The 18,332-nt window shown below is 55.0% G+C and overlaps 2 protein-coding genes across 3 annotated transcripts; one reads left to right on the top strand and one right to left on the bottom strand.

Moving 5' to 3' along the window:
• Positions 1-932: 932 nt before the first annotated feature.
• On the top strand, positions 933-9,439 carry TLCD3B (TLC domain containing 3B; the record flags this gene model as incomplete). 2 transcript variants are annotated; one of them, XM_082645368.1, is made up of 5 exons in its annotated part: positions 933-1,057; positions 5,303-5,386; positions 8,095-8,329; positions 8,757-8,852; positions 9,152-9,439. In XM_082645368.1, the coding sequence occupies 5 exons, from the start codon at positions 933-935 to the stop codon at positions 9,437-9,439; spliced, it is 828 nt and encodes a 275-aa protein (XP_082501494.1). The 2 variants fall into 2 exon arrangements, with proteins under 2 accessions (XP_082501494.1, XP_082501493.1); XM_082645367.1 differs by lacking the exon at positions 933-1,057 and adding an exon at positions 4,326-4,450.
• Positions 9,440-10,603: 1,164 nt separating this feature from the next.
• LOC309816742 (fertilization-influencing membrane protein) lies at positions 10,604-11,347 on the bottom strand (the record flags this gene model as incomplete). Its single annotated transcript, XM_082644521.1, has 3 exons — positions 10,604-10,695; positions 10,814-10,972; positions 11,284-11,347. The coding sequence occupies 3 exons, from the start codon at positions 11,345-11,347 to the stop codon at positions 10,604-10,606; spliced, it is 315 nt and encodes a 104-aa protein (XP_082500647.1).
• Positions 11,348-18,332: the final 6,985 nt, after the last annotated feature.

The following is an 18,332-nucleotide window of genomic DNA, read 5'->3' as shown; positions in this document are numbered from 1 at the left end:
AAAAAAAAGAAGTGGGCCAGTGGGAAGATGGCATATTCCAAACCGTCCACCATTCCACCAATAGGAAGGTGATGTTCCTGCCCCCTCCCACTGCCTCTGTAGAGCTGCCTCCGCCTCATGCCCTTGCAGTTTGACGCTTTCCTTGTATCCTGAGAAGGTCCCCTCAAAGCTGCTTAAGGGGTGCAGGATGGCAGGCCCTGACTCCCTACATCTCTCCTGGGCCTTCCTCACACCTCCCCTCCCTGGAGTGGATGGGAGGGGAGGCTCTTCCAGACAAAAATAACATATATGTAAATATATATGTTTTCAGAGGTTTTCCCATGTTTTGTTTGTTTCTTTAATGGGATAATGCTTTGAGTTTTCTTTTTCTTTTTAAAGAAATATTATTTTTAAAAATTCAGTTATCTTTACAATTTGAACACCCCTCGTTCCTTTTTTTCTGAGTTCTGGGTGCTGATGAGAACCACCAGCCTCCCTCTCTAGCCTCCACCTTGCCCCTCCGAGGTGAGGACCCAGGAGAGGGGAGAGGTGACACAAAGAGCTTGGGGTTGGGGGACAGAGGTTGGGATGGGGTGAGTTAAGAAAGAGCAGGCACATACTTAAGAGCTGAAAGAGAAAGAAGGAATTTTAAGGTGTGAGATGGACTGGGAGGTGTAGACCAGCTTCAGGAATTACAGGGAAAATGAATAAAAGTGTAGGAAATGGATTGATAACCAAAAATTAGGATGTCCATTTGCTCTGGATGAGGCATATTTAAAGTGCATTAAGGATCTCGAAGAGATTGGGGAAGAGCTATGCCTGATGGCTTTTGATGGTTATGAAAGATGGATCCCATAGGCCTTGAGTTTCTGGGGTGAAGGGAGGGTCTGAGGGACACTGTGTTGAGGTGTTCTCACAGCCATCTTTTCTCACCTTCTCTACTCCAGACAGGCATGACCCTGCTCTTTGTACTGGGCTGCATCTTCTTCCCGCTGAGCTTTGCTCTGCTCAGCTGGGGTCTGCAGAACCACTCCAACCTGCGGATGGAGAGACCAGAGGCCGTTCTGGTGGCATCCAAGTAAGAGGACAGGGTGAGGGCATCCTTCCTGGGGCCAGGGCTGGTGGAGCTGATCTCCTACTTTCAGGAAGAGTTAGTGATAAGAGCAGAAGCAGACTATGCGTGTATGTGAGCGTGGGTGGGTGGGAGATATAGAATCAAAAGACACTGGCTATGGGATCTCTTGCAAGTCATTTAACCTCTCTGAACTTCAGAGCCCCCATGTAAACCCCGTGGGTTTAATAAGAATACTCACCTTCCATTCTCCGTGGAGATGTTGTGTGAGGGTCAGGTGAATTCACGTCTGTAGAATAGGGGTAGGGAATTCCCTGGCAGTCCAGTGGTTAGGACTCAGTGCTCTCACTGCCAGGGGCCTGGGTTCAATCCCTGGTCGGAGAACTAAGATCCCACAAGCCGTGTGGCCAAAATAAAATAAAATAAAATAGGGGTTGCAAACTCCTGCAAGTGACACAAGAGATGTAGGCTCTGTGGGGACTGTGTGAGCTGGAAGACTACTTTCATCCCATCCAGTGGGGGCAGCAGCTGCTTGGCTCCAGCCAGACATCATGGAGTTAAGAGTGTGGGCCCAATGTTGTCTGACCTCCTGATTTTTTTCTTAAAAGAAGTTGAGCTTTTATGTGAAATCTAATTTTTAAACACTGACAAATAACTTAGAATTTAAGAAAATACTATACTGGCACCACCATACTGGCCAAACGAAACATGTTTATGGGCTGGCCTGGGCCCTTGTGCTGCAAATCTATGGCCTATTTGACAACAATTAGTAATATACCTGTGAATTACCACCAAACCTTAGGGAGGAGAAGGCAGAACTTATCTGGGTGTCTGGAAGACAAAAAACCCATCTCTATCTGCTTTAATGCCCACTATCCAAAATGAAGCCACAGCTCCACCAGGTCTGTGGCCCTCCCCACAACTTAGCACCACCCTGCGGCCTTGCTCATCTTTGGCTCTGGAGCTATGCAGACATGGGTTTGAAAGCCAGCTTTGCCAATTCTCATAGCTAGGTTATCTTGGGCAGGTTTTTTGTCTTTTTTTTTTTTTTAATCTCTAAGCCTCAGGTTCCTGTCTATAAAACAAAGATACTACCATCTGAGAAGATTAAATAAGAATGAAATAAACCACCGCACCCCATCCCCAGCACATAGTAAACACTCAGGAAGTTGGGTCCCTTTCCCCCTTAAGTGAAGCGCTGAGGTCAGGAAGCTAGGTCCACTATTGTCTCTAAAATTGTCCCCCACTCTTGCTGCCTAAGGCCAGAGACCTCTCAGGGTCTGTTCCCCCAGTACGACACTAGAGGGCAGCACAAAATTGCAAATCCCAGTCCTTCCGGGAGGTGATGGCATGGGCTTTGGACAGGCAAAGGCAAATCCTAGGGTTACTATTGAGGCGTATCTTAGGACAGGCTTGGAAACCAAAGTATGGTTTGGGTAGCAGGGCCCCACGTCACGCAGAAGTCTACAGGGTAGTTGGTTTCAGGACGAGAAGGCCAAATTCCAGGGAGGCAGCATGAAAGGGTGAGAAGCAGCTCAGAGGCCAGTGTGGTTCTGGCAGGGCCTCTGACCTGCAGCGGGACTCTGGTCAAGTCACTGGGCCTTGGTTTCCTTGCAGTGGAATGAGGGGCTTGAATCAGCCAATCCCCAGGGTCCTTTCCCACATGGAAATTGGGCTGTGAAGTTGCAGAGGAAGGGGAGCCAGGAGCATAATAAACCTGAAGAAAAAGAGAGTGACCAGGGCTTAGGGGAGGCCAGGAAGCCTAAAGGACACGGGCAGGGGCATCATCGGGCTTGAAGTGGGTTTTCAGAGAGGCAGCACTTCCCCACTCTCTTCAAACCCTGCTGTCTAATATGAGTGGTTTCTTGTGTTTTCTGAATTATGTGACCTTGGGGAGGGTCACTGAAGGCCTCAGGACCATTTCTTGACCTGTAAAAAGGGGACACATGTGGTTACCTCAGTGCTGTTACAATAGTTAGAGGAGATCATAGGACAGTCTTGCGGCGGAGTTGGGACCAGAGGCACCACATGTATATACACCTCAGAGCTTCCCTCCCTCCCACTGCGGTGAAGGACGTGGGGGTCTCTGAGCCCAAAGGATACTGTGTTGAGGTGTTTTTATTCCCATCTGTTCCTTAAACTCATCCTTCAGAGACAGCAAGATGCACCAACTTCTCCTGCTCACCCCTCCAGGGAATCCTCTTTCTCTCTGCGGAGTGGGTGCCCCTAAGCTGGGACCCCAAGGCCGCTGAGGGACACGTGTTGAGAGGCCTTGGCAGAGGAGGAAATGGCAGGCATTTGCAAAGTACTGGTGGGAAACGGGGTCAGGCCCATCTGGGGGCCCAGGGCCTCCTCCCAGCTGGCCAAGGAGCCCCAGGCCACCTCCCTCCCCAAGAGGAGAGCCGACCCTCCCCTGGCTCTCCCAGGCCGACCCTCCCAGGCAGCCCCCTGTGCCTGCCGCAGCGGCTGTCTCTTTAAGGGCCTCCCCCTCCCTCTTTCTCCGCTCCCCCCCACCTCTGTCGCAGCCGCTGCTGTGGTTCAGAGCTGCATGGAGAGATGCTGCTGCAGGTCCGGTTTCTTGGTGTCTGGTCGGTGCCATCATTTCCCTCCCCCTCCCTTGCCCTCCCCAAGCTGGTGACTTCCCGTCCCCCTCCCCCTCCCCACCGAGGGGGCAGGGGGCTGGGCACGAACTCTCCATAATGCCCCGTACAGCCTCTGGGCCGGGCCGCGGGGACTGGGGCGGCAGCGAGAGGCGGGAGAGCCGTGCTGACCGCTGACCACTTGCCCGGCTGCTCCTCTGTCTCCCCTCCCTTTCAGAGCTGGCACCACAGTCCCACCCCCCACCTCCCACCCCGCCTCCTCGGGCCCTCCCAGCCTCTCCACGTAAGCCCCCACCACCACCTGCCTCTCTCCCTCCCCTCCCCCATCCGCATCCTCCTCGTCCTGTACCCTCTCCCTCTGTCCTCTCACCCGGTCCTCCCCTCCTCGGCTCTCTCCCAACCCTCTGGCTGGCTTTCTCCTGCTCCCTTTCTCGGATCCTCCCTGTCCCCGGTCTCTCCCCATTTCCCCAGTCTCATCTAACTCCCTTTCTCGGGTCCTCTGGTCTGACTCCCCAGCCCCATCCCGTCCCTGCCCTGTCCCCTTTGTGCCCCTTTCTCTTTCTCTCTCTCCTTCCCCGGCTTGGCGTCCCTTCTCCGCCTCTAACTCCCTTCAGCTCGGCCTCCCTGTCCCTTCCCGGCCGCTCGCTCGGCTCCCTGCCCGAGGCCTGAGCACCATGCTGACCCCGATGGTGGCTGGAGGGGTGGTGTTCCCCGGACTCTTCCTGCTCTCCAAGAACACGCTCCAGCGGCTGCCCCAGCTGCGCTGGGGGGAGGCCGACGCGGTCATTGTCTCAGCCAGGTAAACTGCCTCCCTTCCCCGCCGCCCCAGGCTCTATGGGGATGGAAGGGACCCTTGGCCTGGTGGGGACTGGGGGCTCCTGATGTGGTCGGTGGGCTCTACCTCCAAGCTTCCCTCTCTCCTCGCTGCCTTACTTGCTGTCCCGGGAGACCTCATCCAAACCCAGCCATCTGGTCTACTAGTATTCAGACTGCTCTCCCTCCCTTTTCCATTCACCCTCCCACCCTCCAAAACAGGTCCGGCCTGTGACTAAAACATCCCGATAGGATATTAGAGGGCAAGGCAAGGGGCACAGAGCCGTGTGTTATTTGGGGCATGCGTTTGGGGGAATGAGGGACAGAGGAGTGAACAGTGGAACTCTGCACACCCTGGAATCCGGGCCAGAGTTGGGGTGGGGAGCGTGGTGGCAGGCAAGGAGAGAGCGGGAAAGTGACCAGGGGGAATCAGAGGCAACCGAGGGGCCCTGGGATAACCTGCACGATGACTGGGCAGCTGAGTGGTGCCAGAACAGGCCCGGGGGCTTCCCCTGCCATCCTGTGCTGTGCCCCCCACTTCCCTGGGAGGGACACCTTGTCATCAGCCACGCGTGCTCAGCAGCATCTCACCTCACGATGACCTCCCTGGTGTCCTCCTGAGAGGAAGGCGACTCAGTGTCCAGTGAGGAATGGGTGAACAGAGGAGTAGCAGCCGGGCCAGTCCAGGAGCCTGAGGTGGTGTGGCTGAGTCCCGGGCAAGGCAGCCTTGGGGAAGGACGGGCGGGGAGCACCCAAGAAGTGCAGCAACTGGTCAGTAAGGAGAAGAAACCGAGGGGCGCGTCCCCTCCCTCTACTGCTGCTCCCTCTTCCTCCCTAGGCTAGTGTCCTCTGTCCAAGCCGTCATGGCCTCCACAGCTGGCTACATCGTCTCCACCTCCTGCAAGCACATCATAGATGACCAGTAAGTGCCATGAGACCACCTTAGCCCCCGTTCCAGCAGCCTGTGTGTATGTGTGACCCCTGAGTACCCCAGATCATCTAGGGGACTCCTTCAGTGGTCCCCAAGCCCTTAACTTGAGCCTGAACAAGTCAACTGCAGTAGCTGCAACTCAACACCCAGGGATAAATTTATCCACATCCTGTCCTTAAAGGTCAGAACCAGGAGGAGAGGGAGTGGGGAGCAAAGAGGATTCTCAAAGCAGCTCCTAGGCTTCCCGGCCTCTTGGATCATAGTAGGTTCTGAAGGTTGTTTCCTCCCGTACCTCCTCCCACCCTTTCACCCCTCGGACCTCATTTCCAACCAGCACCCAACTGGGGTGCTTCTCTACTCATGCCGGGCTCACCCCTCCCCTCCTCCCAGAATCCAGGTGTCCAGCCCCAGCTCTATGCATGAGAGGGACAGATGACACAAACAAGGCCACCAATGGTTAGGCAGTGGGGTGGAGAGTGGAGGGTGAAGAGGCCAAAATTTGGCACTGGGAGCTGCTGCAGTGCCTGGTGCTTGCCAAAACCCCAGGCCTGAGAGGTAGAGCAGGAGGAGGGAGGAGAGGGGCCCTGTCCGTGGTGCTGACGGGCAGCTCTAGGTTGACCCACGGGCCGCCGCCACAGAGTTGCTGGTGAGGGTGCTGATGACGCCCCACGCTTAACTTCTGGTCCTGTTCCCCTCCTCTGGTGGCTGCTGAGCCCCAGGGACATTGTTTGGATGCCCCAACCTAGAGACATTCCCTGTTTCCCTCGAGTTCCTTCATCTGTGAAGTGAGGTCCATCTCTACCTGGAAGGGCTGCTGTGAGGAGGAACTGACTTGTGTGTGTCTAATGCCTAGAGCAGCTCTGGCCACACAGAGTGGATGCTAAACTCTTTCTTCAGACCCCCACCCTGGGGACTTGGCTTCCTCTTGTCCTCTCCCCCCATTCCCACCTCTGGGTCCAAGATGAGGCTGGATCCCCACACATTCCCTTCTCTCGCCTTCTTACAGAGGTCACTTTTCAGTTCTTAACATTTTCTCCCCTGCCCCACCCAGTCTGTTCTTGTCCCTCCCCGCTTAATCCTCAGGTGGGTGGGAAGGATCAGGGTTAATCCAGGGGCGACAGCTGTTCCTACCTCTGAGCACCTAATTGCTGAAGAGGGTGGGAATGGGTTTAACCCTGCACACTGAAGCCCACGGCCTGGAGGTCCTGGAGCCCCACAAGCTAGTGGTGTCACCGTGTCTTCTGTGGCTGACTCTCCAGGCCACTCTCTGCTCTAACTTCTCTTGGGCCAGTTGGACCCCTTTCCACCTTCCTGCCCTTCGTCTCTAACCTGGGCCACTGCTTCCTCTCCTCTCTCTCTCCCTCCTGGTCACACACTCCAGCATGGGTCTCTGCTTCTCTTTTCCTGAAATCATCCCTGCTAGAGTGGGCTGCCTGTCCCCTTCCAGGCCAGTCTTCCCCAGGGTTCACCTTCTGTTTCCATCTCACCCCCGGTCCTCAGCTGCCCTGCCCTCAGGTCTCACTCCACTTCTCCCTTCAGCAGCTGCTCTTATTTTGTCCTCATATTTGCGTCCCTTCTGGCTGACTTTGCTTTCATCCCTCCACCGAGCTGGGCGAGTTCCCCTGGGCCTGCCTCTTCGACCTCCCACCCCACCTTGGACCTGTCACACGACTACGGATTTAAGAGAAGGTGCTTCATGTGCTGACTCGAGAAGAAAAATGCAATGTTGCGTATTCATGCACTTTTCATTTTTGTTTACTCTCTAAGTGCATGGAACTTTCTCTGCTCTTGACTCCTTTTGCTCAGCGTTTTCTCCTTAATGCTTGGCTGTACCTGAAAAAACAGGAGATGGGGCCACATTCAAGCAGAGCAAGCACCGCTGACAGCACCACCAACTCCCCAGTGGGGCCTGTCTGTGACCCCTGTCTCGAAGCTTCTAGCGGACAGCAGGGCTGAGAGGGAGGGCTGTGGATCCAGACTTCTCATGTTTGTTCCTTGGTCAGGTTACCTAGCCTCTCTCACCTGTAAAATGGGGTGACAACCATGCCTACTTTTTACAGGCTTTCTGTGGGGAGTAAATAAGTTTGTGCATGTAAAAGATTTAGAATATTACAATAGTGCCCGCATGAAATAAGCAGTCAATTAACGTCAGCCAATATGCTCTCTCCCCACCACTCCCAGAATTACTCTTCTGCTGTAATTCGCCTTGATCTCAGCTGTTTCTCAGATCTGGTCTGGCTTGTTTTCTCACTCTATCTCGGCCCTCAGGTCTGTGGCTATCTTCTGGTCTCTTTCCCTTTTTTTCCCACCATATTGCAGAGAGAGAGAGAGAGAGAGAGAGAGAGAGAGGGAGAGAGAGAGAGAGAGAGGGAGAGAGAGAGAGAGAGAATATGAGTAAATGAATATGAAGAATGCCACCCATTCCTGAGGTCAGTCGGTGTTTGAATCCTGGGTGGGTCCTGAGGTCAGTCGGTGTTTGAATCCCAGCCCTACTGCTTACCAGCTGTGTGATAGTGTGACCTTGGGCAAGTTTTTCACCCTCTACCCTTGTAACTTGAGAGTCCACTTCTGTCTCAGGGTTGTTACGAATATCACCTGAGATCCGACTCCCGTGATGCATCCAGCATGGACTCCGGCACCTGGCAGCTGCCCTGTCCATCCCCTTTCCTCCTTGACCCCCCTTTCTCTCTGCCCAACAGACACTGGCTTTCCTCTGCCTACACGCAATTTGCAGTGCCCTACTTCATCTATGACATCTACGCCATGTTCCTCTGTCACTGGCACAAGCACCAGGTCAAGGGGCACGGAGGGGACGAAGGGGGGACCAGAGCCCCGGGCAGCACCTGGGCCGTGGCACGCGGCTACCTGCACAAGGAGTTCCTCATGGTGCTCCACCATGCCGTCATGGTGCTCGTGTGCTTCCCACTGTCGGTGGTGAGTGGGGCTGCTGAGAGCCGGGGCCCCGTGTCCTGCTCATGCCAGCACTGCAGGAGCCTAGGAAGCCCTGGGTCCAGGTCCGAGCAGCAGGGCAGGCCCAGGATGGAGGGCCCCATGGAGGGGTTAATGAGCTCCAGCCCAGCCCCAAACAGCAAGAGGGTGGATCGCACCCAGCTGTGGTGCTTTGGAGCTACAGTTACACGCCACTGCCTCTGAGACTCAGTTTCCTCATCTGTAGTATCAGGGATACCATCTCACCTGCAGGATGGTTGGAGGGATACGGTGAGTTAGTGCTCCCAGCTTAGCTACTGTTCACCTGTGCTCAGACTTTCAGAGTGAAGCATCCCCAAAAGTGACGGGGGTTGGGGGGCAGGCGCTGCCCAGGAATCGCTCAGGACAGGCTGTTTCCTTCCTCTCCTCTCAGGTGTGGCGTCAAGGCAAGGGAGATTTCTTTCTAGGCTGCTTGCTGATGGCAGAGGTCAGCACCCCCTTCGTCTGCCTTGGCAAGATCCTCATCCAGGTGAGAGGGGCGCTGAGGGTTTTGAGCGTGACAGGAGGACCGGGGAAGGGCGGGCACTTTTAGGGACCCATTGGAGATGCTTTAAAGGACAGGTGAAGAGTCGGGGCTATAACGCGGGGTATAGGGGAGGCGTCAGGGCGGAGGGGGGCGGGTGGAGAGGAGCGGGGCCTGGGGCCCCTAACCTGGAAGGCAAGGCAGGGAGGTGGGCCGAGGGGGAGGTGGCCCAGGGGCTGAGCCGGGGGCGTGGCCGGAGGCGCCCCGCCCCTCACCCCGCCCCTGTCTGCCCGTCCCGCCCGCAGTACAAGCAGCAGCACACGCTGCTGCACAAGGTGAACGGGGCCCTGATGCTGCTCAGCTTCCTCTGCTGCCGGGTGCTGCTCTTCCCCTACCTGTACTGGGCCTACGGGCGGCACGCGGGCCTGCCCCTGCTCGCCGTGCCGCTCGCCATCCCGGCCCACGTCAACCTGGGCGCCGCGCTGCTCCTCGCCCCGCAGCTCTACTGGTTCTTCCTCATCTGCCGCGGGGCCTGCCGCCTCTTCCGGCCCCGGGGCTCCCGGCCGCCCTCCCCCTGTCAGACCCAGGACTGAGGGTGGGGCCGGGGGCCCTCCCCACCCCACCCCTACGCCGTGGGGACAGGGCTCTGGGGCTGCTGGGTGGTGGGGAGGAGCCAGGGGCCTCTTGCTCTGACAGTCCCCGGGAACTGACAGATGGACTCCGAAGGGGTGGGGACACGTCCCCTCAGGCGCTGAGGGCTGGGACCAGGTGAGCTGGAAGGCAGGGAGAGGGGACCTCTCCCTACAGTGCCTGAACCGAAGGTCGACCCCCTCCTGCCTAGCCCCTGTCTCCATCACCTCCCCTGGGCCCTGGAGAAGCGAAGGAAGAGGAAGAAGGCGCACCCCTTCCCAAGCGCTTAGGGCTCGAGGCTGTGGGGAGCCTGAGGGGACCAGGACTCACAGAATTGTCGGGGAGGCCCTGCTGCCAAGGCCATGCCAGCCCCCCTGCTGCAAACTCCTCTCAGCTCCCTGTCACCTGGGAGGGAGGGGACACCCTATCTAATGCCCGTGGGCTCGCTCAGGGCTGGCCGTCCCCACTGCTCCTCTCCAGGGGAGGCCGGCCTGAGGAATCTTATTTATTTTATTAATTCGTCCAAATGCAAACTCCTTTGTGGGTGTCGGGGGAGGGAGGTGGTTGCTACCCCCCAGCCTTCCCAGTGCTGTGCAACCCCGGGGGCAGGTGGGGGGCCTCCCGGTCCCTTCCCCATTAGGCTGCACATCTTGCCCTCGGACCCTGGCATGTCCCTGGTGCTACAGACCTCTCAAGGCTTCCTCCAGTCTGGGGTCGGGGGACCCTGGGAGGTGCTTTACAGACCGCTAATAAAGACGATCTGCGTGAACGCCACCAAGGCCCTCATCACCCAGTTCTTTGGGGCTGGGAAGGGAGCAGGAGCCTCGGGATAGAAAGCACGGCGACTAGTTGACTGCAGGACGGGGCAGGACCCCCGGGCTGGGTAGCTGAGCAGTCAGGGAGAAAGAAGCAAGGACTTTTATTCATCAGCAGGAGAGGAGGGCGGGTATGGGCACTCAGGGCAGAGTCCAGGGCCCTCGTCCGGCTTTTTAGGCTCCTTTCTCACAGCTCCTATGGGGTGTGGAGATCAGAGGTGGGAGGTCACGCCGCCGCCTCCCTGGGCTTTGGGTCCTTCAGCCTCTCCCAGGAAGGTTGAATTGGGCGGGGCTCGGGGAGGGGGACAGGCCTTACATGTGTGTGCAGAACTGGAAAAGCAGGAAGAAGAAGGCCACCACCAGAGCGCCCACCAGGATGTGATGGAAGAGCCTGGATTTGGAACCTGCTAGACAGTGAGGCTGAGACAGGGGCCCTGGACTCACCTCCAACCAAAGGGCCAAGGGCAGCTGTCCTCCAGGCCCCGGGCAAGGAGGGCAGCCCCTTGTCAAGCTGGGTCATACCTGAGTTAACAAAGAGGACAGGTCTCTCTCCAATGAACTGGGCCAGGGCCAGGAGCCTGGCTTGGTCCGAGTCTGGGTAATCAAAGAAGTCAGGTCTGTCTAGGAAGAGTGGAGACTCTGCTCCCCGGGCCAAGGCCTTGGCATTCTCCAGGCTGGGTGCTGGGGACCCGGAGCAAAGTCTATGAAAGAGCCAAACAGACCCGTGCCCCCCACCCAAGAGGCTGAGGCAGACCCAGGGCCTGGCCAGGCCACAGAGCCCTAGTACAGCTGTGGAGGGCCTTGATTTTGTTCCAGGAACTCCTTGAGGGTCAGCTGAGCTCTCCATGAGAGGACCCACGCCAAGCAGGGAGGATGGGAGAGAAGCATGGAGACAAAGAGAAAAGCCCAGGCTTGGCCTCCCAGCCTCTCAGGGGCAGGCACTCCACACCCCGGCCTTCCTCCTTCCCACTGTTCCCAGGACAGCTTCCCACCTGATTCTACGGTCCCCAGCCCAGCCAGCCACATCCACACCTGCACCCACTGCCACGGCCTCATCACTCTTCCACTCCAGTGATGGGGTGAGGGCTCTGTGATGTCACTGCCCAGAGCCATTCTGATCACACACTCTAGGGTGAGGGGAGAGAGAAAGTGCTAGGATCTGGAATCCTTCCCCCCAAGCCTCCGAATCCAAAGGGAAGGGATTGGGACCCACAGAGCCTTTGGGTTGATGCTGATGATAGTGGAAGCCCCAGGATTTACAGATAGGGGGACTTGGTTGGGCAATCTTGCTGAAAGCCGGGACTAAGGAAAGCTGCATTCGTATAGCAGGCATAGTGGATTCGCGGGGGGAGGGGGGACAGGGCTAAACATCTCCACTTACCCCTTGGATTGACCACAGATAGCATTTATTGAGCACTTGCTACTATGCCAAGTACTTTAAATGGACTGACTCATTTAACCATCAGAAAATCCTGTGAGTTAGGTACTGCTGCTCTCATCTTATAGAAGAGGGAGACAAGGCATAGATGGGCAAAGTGATGTGGGCAACACACACTTCCCAATGGCATGTATCTTCCTCCCTGAGCCTACCCCCTGCCTCGTGGCCTCAAATGCAGGGGCACAGGGGTCTCCCCCATGCCCAAACTCTGTCTCGCAGTGCTCAGCTGAGGACATCCCTGGGGTTAGCAACCTAGGCAAATAACAGACATTTCCACTAGGTGGCAGCAGTGTCCACACCTGCCTGCTTGTTTCCCTGTTCTTGCCCAGGGAAGGCACAGCTCCCAGGCTCCAGGCCCTCCTGCCTCCTCCCATCAGGTTGCATCAGGTGCTGCAGGGAAAGGTACTGCAGGCATGCGGGTTGTCAGAGGAAGTCCCCCGGCCCATCTCGGGGCAGGTCTCTTGGTCATGCACAGAGCCTTCACGGGCTCCCCCTCTCTGGGTGGGCTCCCCCAAGGGCCATCCCATTTCCCCTTTCTAGTTTCTGCTTTTCCCTTATTTGTCACTTCCCAACAGCCACTTTCACTCCTCTTCCCCCCCCCCCAACCAGTGGCTAAGAATTAGCTCCCTTCTGATTGGCAGGTGGGCCTATCACACATGTGTCCCGCCCCACCCAAGCCCAAGGACACTTCAGGGTCTCCTTGGTTTTATTACACAGTTGCCTATTCAGCAGCCTCTGACAGTCCCAGTTCCATGACATGCCCCACGCCAGACATGTGTCTGTGGCGTGTATGAGGTCCTCTGTCCAATGGAAGGAGGCTCCTTCCTCCACGGGATTCGTACCCCTCATCTTTCCGATCCTCAGGGACTACCCAACCATTCTCCTCACAGCAACCCTGGGAGGTACTTGTTAGGGTCAGCTTCTACTTCCTAAACAAGGAAAAGGCGCAGAAAGAAAAAAAGGGGGGGTTGGGGAAGAGGAGACAGACTAACATCTATGGGGCCTCCTGCAGGACTGGCTCTCGTGGGCCTCTTTTCCCTGCACTTATCTCTTCTAAGAAAGAGGAAGTGATTTACCCAATGACGCAGGCATGTGAGGGGCAGCAGGGACTCAACCTGGTTCCTGGCTCTGGCCCAGGGCTCCCTCCCCAAGTCTGCATGCAGCTGCCCTTGGGGGCTTAGCTGGGAGACGGGGTCCTGGGAGAAGGGGTCCAGAGCCTTTAGCCTTTGGAGTGGATTTGGCAGTTTCCTCCATTGCCTCAAAAGAACACTGCTGTCCTCTCTACCAGAAAAGGTCCTTTGCGACAGCCCTCTGTTTCAGGCCATCCTGGATAACCCCGTGGTGCAGCTGGGCCTGCCCAACCCTAAAGCCTTACTAGCATTTGAAGACATGCTCGAGAACACTCTGAGCAGCACCCAGTGGATGAACGACCCCGAGACGGGCCCAGTCATGCTGCAGATCTCCCGCATTTTCCAGACCCTGAACCGCACGTAGGCCGCGTGCTCCAGCCTCTGGGCCCAGGAGGGGGGCCTCTTACTTCCCAGAAGAGGGCTGGGAAGAGCGGGCAGACCCTGGGGTGCCCCTGGGCTGGGGAGTGGAGAAGGGCGGGCCGGAGGGGGCCCCACCCTGGGTGTTGGGCACCCGGGCCACACTCGTGCTTGGATCTTCCTGCTGAAAAACCTCTGTGGCGGCAGCGCGCTCGGCCGTGCCTCTAGCCTCTGACAGTGTTTACAGACAAGGTCGTCAACCCGGGAAGGGGTCACCTCCCTTCAGTGTCCCTCTGGGCTCTTGAAACGCTACATGAATTGACCTGTAGGCGCTGCTTGTAGAGTCCACTTGTTATTTGAAAGATGGCATGTTTCAATCCAAAGTGTTAACGTCAAGGGTACTAACTTAAGTAGGACACGCAGACGACTTTTCTTTAATAAATAAATTCCCCTTTTCCAAAAAAAAAAGAAAAGGCCCTTTGGACACAAGCAGTGAATTATCCATTCATTTATTCATCCAACCATTAAATAAATGTATTGAGCCCCTGTTATGTGCTGGGCTCCATTTATGGCTTAGATAGAAATCACCAGGGCATGGTCTCTGCCCGCGGGGACCACAAGGGAGAGAACTCAGGGATGCACATCGTTAAGAGTATAGACAGGGCTTCCCTGGTGGCACAGTGGTTGAGAGTCCGCCTGCCGATGCAGGGGACACGGGTTCATGCCCCAGTCTGGGAGGATCCCACGTGCCGTGGAGCGGCTGGGCCCGTGAGCCATGGCCACTGAGCCTGAGCGTCCGGAGCCTGTGCTCTGCAGTGGGAGAGGTCACAACAGTGAGAGGCCCGCATACCGCAAAAAAAAAAAAAAAAAAAAAAAAGCATATAGACAGACAATCCCTAAGGGGCTGTCTACACTTGCTGTCATCGCTCCCTCACCTTTAGTGTATTCTTCAAACCCTTCAGACCTGGCTTTGTTCCTCCCACTCCACTGAAGCCACTTTGGCCGGGTCTGCCAATGACCCCATAACTTGCCACATCTAACGATTACTTCTGTCATCTAATGGTTTGTTCTGTCTCTCAGCATCCCTGCCTCCAGGCATGGGGGCCACACTCACCAGTTTTCTCGACTCCTCCTCCTCTGAGCTGCTCAGGCTTGGACCTTCTCTTTTCTATCTATACCCTCTCTCCCTAGGTGATCTCATCCAGTCTCATGGCTTTAAATACCATCTATATGCTGGTGACTCACAAATGCGTATTTCCAGCCCAGCCCTCTCCTCTCCTCCAGACTCCCCTACCCAACTTCCTGCTTCATGGCTCTGTATGTCCAAAAACATCTCAAACTCAATAGATCCCAAATGGAGCTCTTGATTCTCCTATCTCAAACCTGCGCCCTCTTTCCCTCGCAGCAAATGGGCTCACTATTCCTCTAGATGCTCTGCTCAACACAAAAACCTAGGAATCGTCTCAAACCCCTCCCTATTTCTCTCCTGACAAACCCATAATCAAGACCTGTTGGCTGGGACTTCCCTGGAGGTCCAGTGGTTAACACTCCATGCCTCCACTGCAGGGGGCGCGGGTTCGATCCCTGGTCAGGGAACTAAGATCCCACATGCCACATGCGGTCAAAAAGAAAAAAAAAGACCTGTTGGCTCATCTCCAACGTAAATCTCAAATCCATCCACTTCCCTTCCCCTCCAGTGCCGCCCCGACCCCCTCTCATTCAAGCCAACCCTGTCTCCTCTGGCTTATTGCAACGACCTACGGACTGCTTGATCTCTATTCCCTCTTCCCCCAGCGAGAACAAAGCAGAACACGTGGATCCACTACTTAAAACCCTCCAGTGGCTTCCCTTGGCTCCTGTGTTATTTTGAACTTCTTACCCTGATCTGCGAGACTCTTGTCTACCTACCCACCTCGGGTTTTCCCGAGTTTCCCTTCCTCAGCACACCCCAGCCTTTGCACACACCTCTGCCTAGGACGCTCTTGCCCCAACTTGACGCAGTAATTCCTCCTCATCTTCCAGGTCTCAGCTGAGATGACACTTCCCCTGGGAAGTGAACCTGAGTTTTCTGACCCTCCCCTGTCACCGCATCAGTCTGATTGCACTGGAGTTGTCTGTATTTGTCTGTCTCCCCTACAAGCCTGTGAAGCCAGAGATCATTGACCTTGGTCATAGCCATAGCACAGTATAGAATAAGTATTCAATAAATACTTATTGGCTTAATGGATGGATGAAAAGCCTTTCCACCTCTGGACAAACCAGGGCTCAAAACTGTCTGTATTTTCCCCTGCAACTGGCTGGAACTCCAGCCTCATCCTTGCCTTCCTGCAACAAGGCTTTCTGGAGGTGAGCTGCTGGGCCTGAGCTAAACCCCAGGAGAAGAAAGCAGTACAGGAAGCAGGGCTGGGCTTCTTGCCCAGCTCGCCCCTCCTTTTACTGCGGGCCCAGGTCTGCCTCTCCCCAAACCCACCTGCTCCTGGACGGTGTCTCCCTTAGTCTTGCCTCCTCCTTTCTTATACTGGAGAACCTCAGAGGAAACCTAATTGTTGCCTTTATCTAAAAAAAGATATTATTTTAGTGTATTCTTTTGAGTAGGTAACATATGCACATGGTACAAAATAAATCCTCTTCCTGTCCTCCCCTGCCTCACAGCAGCCTCCTCAGAGGTCACCATAGTTACCACTTTCTTGTGCAGCCTTCCAGGAATAATTTATGCACAAATAAACATATATAAGCGCTCTTTTTTTTTTTTATGGCAGCATTCCATTCATGCTCCTCCTTATCTTAGTTTTTTCAGTTACCATGAGATTGTGAAGATGATTCTGTACAAGTACATAAAGGGCCTCTTTCTTTGTCATGGCTGCATGTTATTTCACTGTATGAAATTCTCATAACTGATTGAACCAGCCGTGGACATTTAGGTTGTTTCCAGTCTTTTGCCATTGAAGACATGCTGCAGTTAATAGCCTTGAACTTCCATTATTTTGCTCATGGGCCAAATCCTAGAAGTGGATTTTTTGGATCAAAGAGTCTGACAGCGGCTATGTAACTGAAAGTGGGGTCCGGCTGCTTGCTGCGCAAGAGTGAATAAAGGAGCAAAGTTGGTGCAAAGGAAAGTTTGCTTTATTTTGGATGCTGGCAACCTGTGGGGAGGGTGGACTCCTATCCAAAGGGCGACTCCCCCCCACTGCAAATCAGTGGGCAAGAGCTTTTATAGACGGAGGGAGGGGGCTACATGCAGGAACAGCACAGTCAGCTCTGACAGTCATGTTGAAATTTGTGCTGCGGTGGTCTGATCAGTGTCATCTTGATTGTTTTAAGTACAGTTAGCCTTTAGTTCCGGGGTTGATTGTTCCCATTTCTTGGAGGCCAGTTCTTGGAATTGTGGGAGCTTATGTCATGGCTACAGTCTGGTCATCATGTAGTTAACTTCTTCCACCTGGTGCGGGTTTCAGTATCTACAAGACAGCTCACTGGAGATGGCTCAGAATATTATCTATAGCCCTTGAGAAGGAACTAAGGGTCCTTAACTATGCTTAATGACTAAACTATTATTATTTAGTCTTGCTGGACTGTTTTCCTTTGTTTCTGCATTTTCTCACTTCTCTGATTAAACGTATTCTTTGTTTATTTATTTATTTATTTTTAAATTTATTTTTGGCTGTATTGGGTCTTTGTTGCTGCGCCGCGGGCTTTTCCCTAGTTGTGGCGAGCGGGGGCTACTCTTTGTTGCGGAGCACGGGCTTCTCATTGCGGTGGCTTCTCATTGAGGAGCACGGGCTCTAGGCGCAAGGGCTTCAATAGTTGCAGCACGCAGGCTCAGTAATTGTGGCTCGCGGGCTCTAGAGCGCAGGCTCAGTAGTTGTGGCCCACGGGCTTAGTTACTCCGCGGCACGTGGGATCTTCCCGGACCAGGGCTCGAACCCGTGTCTCCCGCATTGGCAGGTGGATTCTTAACCACTGCGCCACCAGGGAAGCCCTAAACTTATTGTTTGGCTAAAGTTTTCCCACAGACAAAAGGCAGGCTGAGGACACGGAGGGGCTAAGACCATAGGGTCCTGCTCCGTTTCAGCTACCGAGGTGGTGCCCATTTACTCACAGCCTCACCAACACTGTGGTTAACATTTGCTTTGAATTTCACCATTTGATGGGTGACAAGTGGTATCTCAGCATAGTTTGGTTTTACATTTCTCTTACTTTAAAAAAATTGGGGTAAAAATCCACATATGAATGGTTATATCTTAGCCGTTTTCAGGCACAAAGTTCAGCAATGTTAAGTATATTCACATTGCTATGCAACCTAAAATCACAATATTTAGTGATGCCAAACTAGTGCCAGGCCTAGCATGCGGCAGCCTCTGCTCCCCAGTAGTGGGAGAGACAGAAATGGAAACAGACATGACAAACCAGCACCACCAGAGCTGAGGCTGAGACAGCACTGGAAGCTGGGGGCTGGGCTGGGGGTGGGGAGATGTTCCAGTAAGTCTCTTAGGAAGAGGGGGTCCAGGATGACCCCTGAAGAAAGGAAAGATCTTCCAGGCTGAGGAACTTGTATGAGCAAAGGTGCGCAGGTGTGAGAGATCCAGGTGTGTTCCGGGAACCGCAAGTAATGGTCCTGAGAGCCAGTAAGATGAGCACGGGGGATGAGATTAGAGAAGTCAGGGTCTTGGGCTGAAGGGCCTTGAAGGTCACTGTGAGGACTTTGTCATTGGGGGCTGGCAAGTTTTGGACAAAGGAGAGCCAAGATCAAAGGCTGGAGTTAGACCGACAGGCAGGTGGCAGGGCTCAGATGAGAGACAGCAGAGAGGGGAGGAAGGCCTGCAGGGCTCTGAGGCATTCAGAGCGAAACCCCACGCTCCGCTCCACCTGAGGGACAACTGGAGATGGGAGGGCGAGGGAAGGCAGATTCCCAAAGGAGATGCCATCCCTGAGAAGGGGACTTGGACCCTCGGGGGCTGGGTTGGGTCACAGGAGAGAAGCCTGAACAACTAAAGGAAGGAGGCGTGGGGGGAAGCCACAGCCTCAGGCCTCAGACTCTCAGGTTTCCCAGCCAGGGTCCGAGACCCCGAGATTTCAAACCAGGGACCGCAGGCGGATCAGACCCCCTTCCCCAGCC

Source organism: Mesoplodon mirus (assembly GCF_964341445.2).
Source record: "Mesoplodon mirus genome assembly, chromosome: 15".
NCBI classification, from domain to species: domain Eukaryota; kingdom Metazoa; phylum Chordata; class Mammalia; order Artiodactyla; family Ziphiidae; genus Mesoplodon; species Mesoplodon mirus.
This window is presented reverse-complemented; position numbering and strand designations above follow the sequence as displayed.